Consider the following 10,526-nt stretch of genomic DNA (forward strand, 5'->3'; position numbering starts at 1 on the left):
CAGAACCAAACCTGGAGAAGCAGCTTCAGTTCTGGTCTGATCTGAAACAGTTAAACCAGTGTATTGCCCAAATCGCCTCCATTTAAACCAGTGTGGTGTCCCACTCTTCTCCAGTTAAACCAGTGTAGCATCCCAATTTGCCCCGCTTAAACCAGTGTCCCACTGTTCTCCAGTTAAACTAGTGGAGTGTTGCAAATAATAAATGGACCACTCAAAGCACGCTAACAGCTACCATACACCGGGTCACCTGCCCATCAGTAACTAGAATTCACACCCCATAGTAACAGCTCGAGGAGTAATGTTGGGGTTAAGAGTCTTGCCCGAGGACACATCGACACGTGTGCCCTGGGAATAAAACCGCCAATCCTTGAATTGGAGGACAACCATGCTCTCCCAAAGTTGCCCCAAATGTTTCCTATCATTCTTAATATGTATCCGTGGAGCGTGTAGAGTAAACTTGACATGTAGAACTATTTAGCCCTCTTAAATGAGAACAAAGGAACCCAAACTGCATTCAGAAGCACACCATTGTGTTGTTTTGCTCCATTATCACCTAAGTGTTATGTAAATGTGCAAATGTAGCATAATAGGCGTCTCTTCAAAGCAGAATTTCTTTCAATATTGAGTAGCGGTTTGGGCCGTTTTCGGGAGGTATTTCTGTTTACGTGATATGCTCCAGTGCCCAGAGGGCTTTGTGTTTGCCTCAGCAGCCGTCTTTGTGCTTCTTAAATCAACTTGTCAACTCAGCGATGAGTTTGTAGGTCAGCGAACAAACAGAGCGACGCCGTGCCAATTGGCTCTGGTTGGACCTGCTAAGGTTTAACTTAACATCAGCTCAGTCCAGATGGCAGAGCGGATGGAAGGGAAAGTGGAGGGGCCTTTCTGTCTGCCAGCCATCGCTCCAGTTTTACTGTGGAAACAAAGAGCCAAGTGTTGGGTTTTACATCACTCCAACTGAAAACACTACCTGCTCGAAGCTTCAGATTTGATCAGAGGTTTTCTTCTTTTATCCCATTTGCAAAATGGACAGAAGACTTAAAGGGGAATATTTTCCAACGTTATGTGGATGTCCGATCACTAGTATTAGCCACTGAATGAATAACATATTTATTGACCAAGTGTATTTCTCTTGAGCCTGCATGTACTCCTTCTGAATGCCAGTTTCTCTCTTACAGTGAATGTCAACAGGTTTAATCACCTGGCAGCTCACTTAATTTATTGTCGACAGAAACCGTATGAAATTGAACACAGCCATCTTCAGTAGTCTGGTTAGGTCTAACTAAAGATGGCGGGAAGAACAACATTTTTTTTGTCATCTGTGAAGCACAGACAGTCAATAGTGACAAGAATGGCTTTTGTTAAACTATATCCCAAACTCTGATTGTCCCATGAGCTTTTTGAGCCGAGGGGAAAAAACTGAGATTTAAACACGACAATCAAAGAATAGAAGGAAAAATGAAATGTATTATAGCTAACTCATAAATACTTGCAATGTTTTTTGGAGTGGAGTGATTACTCCATGAGTGATTACTCCATGAGTAATCACTTTAGAAAGTGTAATTTAGACATTGTTGTTTCATTTTTAATGTTATTTTAAACATAAAACTACAGTAATCCCTCGTTTATCGCGGGGGTTACGTTCCGAAAATGACCCGCGATAAGTGAAATCCGCGAAATAGAATTTTTTTTTTTTTTTTACAATTAGCAACTATTACATGTATACAAATACAGTGACTCGCGTGTAGGCCGTTTCACTGCTCTTCAGACTGGGCCGCTGCATCCTGACTGCGCTCTGCAGTGTTCTCTTCTTCTGAAGCCCGCGGTGCAGGTGTGTTTGTTCGGGAGAAGAACATAGTGATAGGCAGCTGTTGTCGCTCTTTTTTCTTCTTTGCAAAAAGATCCTTGTACACCGACATGCCACCATCGATTACGTTGGAGAACTGTAATGAACGGCTCGGGAGTGAGTTTTTAGCGAATCAGAATGCAGAGCACAATGCACCAAAAAAAAAAAAAAATGCAATATGAAAATCCGCGAAATAGCGAATCCGCGATAAGTGAACCGCGAAGTGGCGAGGGATCACTGTACACACATTTGATGGAGGCAGAATTCCACCTGGTGGAACATGTTGAACTAGCGACTCTACCTGTTGTCCTTGTGCACTTTGCTCTCAACTCTCCATTTAACGGCTGTGTTTGAAGTGCCAACAATCTCCCCACATTTAGCCAGGACGTTTTCAAACCACGGCCTTATATGGCGCGTTTCCACCGAGCGGAACGGTACGGTACGGGTCGGTACCCTTTTATTTGTGTCTCCACTGCCAAAAGTTGAGAATGGTAAAAAAAAATCCGTACCGTACCACTTTTTGGGTTCCCTTCCGTTGGGGCACCTGACAGTTGTTTGGTACTAAAGGGCGGAGCTAGACTCACTGCAGAGCGTTGATTGGTTGAAAGAGTGTCGTCATTTGCGCGTGCCGCAAGGGGAAAGACAACACGCGTAACACACCTGCAGCATGTAGCCTTTGCTCAAACAAAGAGTGTCGTCTCCTTGTGACAAACAGCCACATATGGAGAAGCAGGAACAGGATCGGCTGCACGTCCTCCATTGTTGTTTGCGGTTAGCTTTCAGTTTTCGCGCGATCGAATGACGTCAATCTACTTTCCGTCATACACCACGCCTATCAAGTGACGTCATCACTACTTTCTGGAATACACCACGCCTGTCAAGTGACGTTATCACTACTTTCTGGAATACACCACGCCTATCAAGTAAGGGTACTGTTGGCGGAGGAAACACTCGCCAAATCATGGTTAACAGACCCGACCCGTACCGACCCGTACCGTACTATACCGCTCGGTGGAAACGCGCCATTAGGGACACAGTGGTGGTCCTCTGCAGACTGGGTTCTGCGCAGGGTAACATTAGATTAGATAGTTGAGAAGGAAGTAGCATAGCAGCTAGCTTAGCCTAGCAGCTAGTTTAACATAGCAGTGCTTTAAGTGGTCTGTTTGCCACTCACACCCCTTCTGTTTGACACGTGGAGTAATTCCTCTGCATAGTTCTCTGCTGTATGTTGCACCACTGTTTGTTTTACTTCCAATGCAAAAAGCTCCATCTTGATGTAACTGACTGCAGCTAGCGGCCGTTTCCTTTCCGCGGCCAACTTCTTGTTTAAACTGGAAGTAAACAAACGAATGTTAACTACGTTAAAATATTTTGTTGCATTAATCTAGGCCATATTAATTGCATGGATTAATGCGTTAATGTTGACAGCCCTAATCATTTTGTTAATTTACTGAGAGTTGGTTAACTGACCCATTAGTAAATTTACTCGCAGGTCGATAACAAATACATGTGTAGCTACACATGTTTTAGTTTATTACCGACAGATCGTTAACAAACAAATGATGAGTTAATTTATTGACAGCTTGTTTACTCACACAACGTCCAGTTCATTTATTCACAACTTGTTAACTGACATTGTTTAGTTAACTTAATCAGAGCTTGTTAACTGATGCATGGTCCAGTAAATTTACTCAGAGCTTGTTAACTCCCACATGGTGCAGTTAATTCATTCAGAGCTCGTTAACATACACATCAAGTTAATTTAGTCATAGCTTGTTAACTGACACCTCGTCTAATTCAATCAGACTTTCCTCATTTGTGTCTTTGGCTTCCTTCTGAGTCTAAAAATGTACCAGGAATGTGTGGAACTACCAACAGTCAACTTATATAACAATACTATTATGTTCATAATCATAATGTTTGGCTCCAACAGCCAGTTTAACACTTTTCTTTCAAGCATCTCAACAGCATCACACATCTTTACACAGGGTGAACCGTATCAATAGAAAACATTAGACAGATCTCACATATACATGTAGACATTGCAGGAGCTGTTTTCTCATGTCGTTCCAATGTGGAAAAGAGTCTCTCCCCATATGAACTACTATGGCTCGTCACTAATTATAAATACTTCATCTTTACTGGGAAAGTGCTGGACTGATGTTTCTCTTGCAGGAAGCAGGAACTGTTTTTTATGTCTGCTTGAGTGCTTACGAGCAACTGCACTCGTCCACGATCATGTCCTGGATGTCCTTCTTGATGATTTTCTGCTCCTCGTTGTAGTAAAGCATCGACATTGCTCGCAGCCTCGTCGGCACGCAGCACGACTTCATGTTCTGAAACGGACTGTAGCCTCTCATTCGATAATGGTTAATGACCGTTGAATGGAAGGATAGGGATGAACCACTGAAGCTCGCCATGTGGCTTGGACATTCACCCTCACAGTAGTTGGCATGGTAACCAGACGGAGCGATAATCCAGTCGTTCCAGCCAATATCTTTGAAATTCACATAAAACTGTCGTTTGCAGCAGACGCGGATTTTCCCGTCGCACTCCAGACCTCGTTTGACTCGTCGCTGAGTCGCTTCTTCTTCAGCTCTTAAGACCACCATGAGAAACGGCCGGTGGGACTGATACCTCCCAGTCGGGTGCTCGCCCATGGCAGGCATCAGGACCGGAGAAGCTCCAGCCTCGGTGCACAGCGTGCAGGAGACCCGCAGGCTGAGCAAGCTTCTGCCTCCTTCCAGCAGGGCCTGAACAGTGCGGGAGACGGTGAGTGTGTGCCAGCCACTACGACGAGTGTCCACCATCTTCTCTGAAACACACTCCTCCTTCTCACCAACATCCTCATATGGAAGCTGTAGCAGCCGAAGCATCACTTTGCCTTTTCCTCGGTTTGCAGTGGATATCTTAAGAAAGATCCAGACATTTGCCTGTTCCACGACCGACAAGCTGGTGCCCTCCTTCGAAATGTCAAATGTTACCGTGCTCACCAAGTCTCCTACCAAGAGAGAACAAATACCATGTTAGCAGGAAGGAATTTCTCATGAATGCTGGTAATGGGACTGTCTTGTGTACTAGAAGGTCTCTGCTAGACTCTACTGGACTTATTACCTTACATACCATCCCTTACATGACCCCCTATCTCAGTCTGATGATCCTGCTGACAACATTAAGAAGCTCAGTTTTCCTCATACTGTCTACAAATAAATCTGTTTTCTCTGTGATGTGGAAATAAAGTCAAACCTGATGAAAAACGGAAACATTCAGACATTAGGAAAGATTAGTAGGATCTTTAAGTTACTTTTCACTCACTTTTAAAACAAACCTAAAACTTCTAAATCAGCTGTTTTTGGTCCTAAGTGAATGTTTGGCCACATAAAACAACTGTGACCCTGTCCCCCTGCCCCCCTACCACCCCCTTCTGTTTCTGTCTTTCTGTCATTTCAATGAATGAACAATGCCATCGAGAATAAATGCATGAATGGAGCCACCTCTAAATATACTCAATATGAGCAGAGACACTAAAAAAAGAAGAGGCCTGTTGAAGGCCAAACACACACACTCGCACACACAATCACACACACACATTCTTTGTTTCCTGCTGAAAAATAATTACTGAGGCCTAGATTTATCTGAATGAAGAGATTATTTACGGCCTAAGACCACTTGGTATTCCCCCCCCCACCCCCCCCCACCCGACCACCTCCCTCGTTACTGTCCACTAATTTCAGGCGGTCTTTGAGGGACATTTTTAATTAAAGATTCCTCTCAAAGAGAAGACTATTTATAGAACAAAGCCATTCTGTACATTTATGTAAGCAAACAAGCAATGAGACAAAAAAGACGGCCACGAGCTGTGTCACATTTACCAACACACAATGTTCCACGATAAGATAAGAGATGAGATAATCCAACCCTTTAAGAACTGTAAGAGGCTACTAACACAACCTCACAATATAAGATAAAAGATATGATACAGTAATTCTTTATTAATCCTACTGCACAAGGTTAGGGAGAACAAGACTAATGTAATTCTGTTTGTGTGGCATTCAGTTAGATTATTGATTAATCAAGTGATTAATTGAATGAATTATCAGCATTGTTTAAATCCTCCGTCTGATCACTCAGCTCCACTGATGTGGTAGAAGACACAATATGGAGTGCTTAAATCATGAATGAAAAAAATAACTATTGAAGAGATGAATGGAGCTTGATCATTATTTCAGCAGCTACTTCCTGGTTTAGTACGTGCTACATGAAGCAGACTTCACTCTGAGTGGATCAATAGAAACGGGCTCTGTTCTGACTGAACATCATTGTGCAAACCTTGAACTCTTGGGTTAGTGAATGAGCCAATAACACAGCACACAGAAAGACACACACACACACACACACACACAGACAGACAGGCAGGCTGACGGGAAGACAAACACAGACAGCACACAGACAAACACACACAGACAGACAGACAGATGGACAGGCAGACGGATGGATAGACAGATGGACAGACACAGACAAGACTTCCAACCTGATGCATTGGTGGCCATTCTTCGTTTAAAAAACCTTAAATGCCGTCATTTGTTGTGATCGAGGAGCAGACAGACCGACGGGCAGACTGACAGACCCTACTGATCTTATTGGCTCAGGAGATATATTTATTTGTACATCTATTAAGGGCGGCACAGTGGCGTGGTGGTTAGCACTGTTGCCTCACAGCAAGAAGGTCCTGGGTTCCACTCCGCCCAGTGGCCTTTCTGTGTGGAGTCTGCATGTTCTCCCCGTGTCTGCGTGGTTCTCTCCGGGTTCTCCGGCTTCCTCCCACAGTCCAAAGACGTGCTCTGGGTATCAGGTAATTGGGGACTTTAAATTGCCCGTAGATGTGTGAATGTGAGTGTGAATGGTTGTGTGTCTCTGTGTAGCCCTGCGATTGGCTGGCGACCAATCCAGGATGTACCCTGTCTATCGCCCGAAGTTGGCTGGGATGGACTCCAGCCCCCCCGCGACCCTGTGTGCAGGATAAGCGGTTTGACAATGGATGGATGGATATTAAGGATGTATGTAGATATAATACATATATATGGTTTTGTTCTTTACAGATTTGGGGGAAAAAGCTTTGTTCCTGATCAACCAATCCGATGCATACTTGTGACATTTGGGAGGAGCTTGCGTAGATTAAACAAAAGACTGGACATGTCATTAGAAATGGAAATCGAGGGATAGACCAGGTGGATCATGAGGGTAATGTTGATTATGATTTTTGTATTTTTCTCCCATTACAGGTTTCAATGAAATATAAGTAAGCAGTGTGCGATGGTATTAATATAGCACAATTGTGCATTTATGTTGCAGACAATTGTTCAATTTTGTGAATAACTAGAAGCTTCATTAAGTGATCTTTTAGGTGTAATATTCCAGCACAATCAATTGTGTATTAAACAATAAAGTGGAGCGATATTGTGGACCTGTGCAGAGAAAGAAATCTCCCTCGGTGTGTTGTAATACCAGCCCTTCCTAGCTTTGTTGACATAGCCAAGCCAGCCGTGCGTGTTAGAGTGCATGTTACCCACAGGTAACCTCTAGTACAGGGGGGTCAAACATACGGCCCACTCTAAGATTCCCTCGAGATTGGTACATACCAAGTGCCACTTTTTGATGGTGCTGTCACTCCACGCAGCAACGCTCGCTTCACAATGACAGTGTCCCCAGTCAACATCTACTATTATTTCAGCTGTTTGCGGCACGTGAGTGACGACAGAGGGAGCATCTCAAAACTGAGAGCCTATTGTGCCGTGGCGTCACGCTGGTTTGTCTCCGAAGTTGAAATATTTAAACTTTCGCATTTGCTGTGACTTGTGCCTGAAATCGTGTCGCCTTCACAGCGAACTCGCGAGAAACGTGTCGCTGTATCATAGGTTTGCATTGCATCTGTTAATAGACTTTGTATGCAACCCTGTGGCGCGGAACGCGAGCGTGGCATTGGGTGAGAACGTAGCATAAGCACGGAGTGATTTGCAGGTGTACAAGGCATGCCACAATGTTTTCGGCAGCAACTTTTTTGTGACATTATTGGCTCTAATAGTGTAGAATAAAATAGAGGCATCTTAACAGTTAATAATATAGTTTAAATGAATAAACTTAATTTAAATCATGAGTCTAACTAACCTGCATAATGCATAATAATCTGTTCAGATAATAAGGTTAGCGAGAGTTGGTAAACTCATGTTGCTCAGTGTCAACAATACACTAACAATGTTTAATTGTTTTCAGCTTTAGGCGTTCTGGCAAATAGGGAAGTGCATGGACAAGAAACAAAAACCACCCTGAATGCATTGTAAACAATTCAGAAAGTTGGTCTGAATCTGTATCTGTAGCTCTGTAAAACCAGAACCAAGTAACTTTAATTCCTGTTATATTTTGGAGTTTACCTCTCTAGCCTTGTAACTGTACATTTATATGAAATAATTGAAAGTCTTCACTCTAACTGGCACACACATAGAATACTTATTATACTCTACAAAATTGACCTCCCACTCTGTAACTCCCAACTAAGAGTAAACCTGACATGCTGATGGTTGACTCACCTGGCTCTGCAAAGGTGATGATTTCAGACGGAGGATGAGGTGGTGTTTGGGCCCAGGGCCCCCTCCCCATCTCCTGGATCTCCACGCTTCCGTCTTTGGCCACACGGCCAACGTGCAGCTTCTTGATGGCGTTGAGCAAAGCTGCGCGAGGGACCGGCTGTGTCAGGTTAGGCCGAGTGCTCAGGTGCAGCATATTGAGAATGTGACGCTTCACAGCCTCCACCATGTCGCTTTGTCCTCCTGGTGAAGATGAATTTATCCTCATCTGAAGCAGAGAGCAGGACGGACAGTCTGAAGATGGTGCAACCTCCTGAAGCCGAGATGCCACATCAACCTCAAAAGCAGGAGCGATGGTCGGAGAGGCGTCGGCGAGAACACCGACCGCCATGAAGAAGAGCACAGAAAACTGAGACGACATGGTGCTCCAATAGTTTCACAGTAAAGACAATATCAGTACTGTTTGAGGAGTCTCTGAGTGAGAGACAGCTGGTCTAAATTCAGAAACAGGAAGCAGCTGGTGAACAGTTCAAGACCTCAGACTAGGACTAAGGAGAGTCCAGTAGAATCCATCTGATGTTTGAGAGGAGTGAGGAGATGCAACAGAAACACGTAGAACTTAGAAATCCTCACCGATTGTCAGCAGAGTTCACAGGGGAGCAGTAGACTGGTGTTCTGATCCTTGGGCTGGTCTTTGGATCTCTAAGGTACTGCAGACCTGGTCCTAATGCTTGTTGACGGTTCTGGTCCTGAGAGTTTTGTGGTCTGAGCTGAATGAACACTGTGTGCAGGGTCACTCTGCTCTGCCTCTCTGCTCTGTTACTGTAATTATACCTCTCTCTGTTAATCCCTCCCCCATCCACAGAGGTATTCCCTGTGATTCACACACACTCACACACACAAACTGTGAGTCGTCTCTCAGAATATCTCAGGACTCTTTGTGGTGTTTCCTCCTGAATGAACGTCACGACAGAAGAGGAGGAGGAAGGAGAGAAGAGAAGGACGAGGGAGAGAAGAGTAGGACGAGAGAGTGTCCCTGATTCATTCATACCACACACACACACACACACACACACACACACACACACACACACACACACACAGGCACTGGTGACTCAGCTGAGAATCATCACCTCACGTGGAGGAGACACTCTGTTGGTGTAAAATATATTTTTAAAGTTTTTAGTTTATAGTCCTGCACACAGCAGATGGAGCAAGCTCAGAACAGACTTGTCACACAGGCGCGCACACACACACACACACACACACACTGTGACACCAGCATGCCCTCTGCTGGTGGAGGACAGGTGTTACATAGCTCAGTCACCTGAGCTATGGCCTCGGATTCGCATTTTGTCTTCCTAACTGACTCAGAAAAATAAAATAAAGACACAACAGGTTCCCACTTACCCTACCCATAGTATAAGTATTTAATTGTGTGTATAGATAATCCCCGAGCTCCCGTTTTTTTAGGCTTGTCTGCATAGTGGTGAGTTTCCAGAATAAAGCCGAAGCTACCGTGTGAGAACCACGGCTCTCCAGTAGAAAACATGGCACTCACTTCCTATGTAGATACAAACAGCTATTTTCAAGGTGACCAGATAACAACAATCCGTATTCCCATGTGATTGCATTACTTAAAGAAAACAGAGGTATCAATATTACATTTCATTTTCCAAATCATGTATAAATCCGATTGAGGTCCGTAAACTACAAGTGGCCTACAAACCCAAACCAATCACCCACTAACAGGAAGCCATTGGTCCTGTAACAGTGAGCAGAGTCCATTACTAATGGACTAACTCATTTCAGGTTCGGGCCAAATACTGCCCACTTCATCGAACGCGGGCCAGACCATTAAACTCATATGGAGGGTGGCGCTGACCGACGGAGGGGGCGAGCTGATATCCGGCCGCCCGCGGGCCGCGAGTTTGACATATGTGATTTAAATGGACATTTATTTCAGTTGACGGTGTTTCATACACAGTTTCATTGAAAGAAAAGAGAGTAGGCTGAAACAATCCAATCAGCTGAGTCGTTGCTCTAACACCCGCCCACTACACGCACGCACACGCACACACACACACACACACACACACACA

General features: G+C 44.3%; 1 protein-coding gene across 2 annotated transcripts; it reads right to left on the bottom strand.

Annotated features, from left to right (window-relative positions):
• Positions 1–3,401: 3,401 nt before the first annotated feature.
• inhbab (inhibin subunit beta Ab) lies at positions 3,402–9,339 on the bottom strand. Of its 2 annotated transcripts, XM_040172379.2 has the most exons (3): positions 9,058–9,229; positions 8,428–8,692; positions 3,402–4,844 (listed from the first exon to the last, which is right to left on the bottom strand). In XM_040172379.2, exons 2-3 carry the CDS (start codon positions 8,690–8,692, stop codon positions 4,054–4,056), a joined length of 1,056 nt encoding a protein of 351 aa, XP_040028313.1. In that variant the 5' UTR covers positions 9,058–9,229; the 3' UTR covers positions 3,402–4,053. The 2 variants fall into 2 exon arrangements, with proteins under 2 accessions (XP_040028313.1, XP_040028312.1); XM_040172378.2 differs by having other exon boundaries at positions 8,428–9,339.
• Between the last annotated feature and the right edge of the window lie 1,187 nt (positions 9,340–10,526).

The sequence above is a fragment of the Gasterosteus aculeatus genome, chromosome 3, assembly GCF_964276395.1.
Source record: "Gasterosteus aculeatus chromosome 3, fGasAcu3.hap1.1, whole genome shotgun sequence".
Classification (NCBI taxonomy): Eukaryota; Metazoa; Chordata; class Actinopteri; order Perciformes; family Gasterosteidae; genus Gasterosteus; species Gasterosteus aculeatus.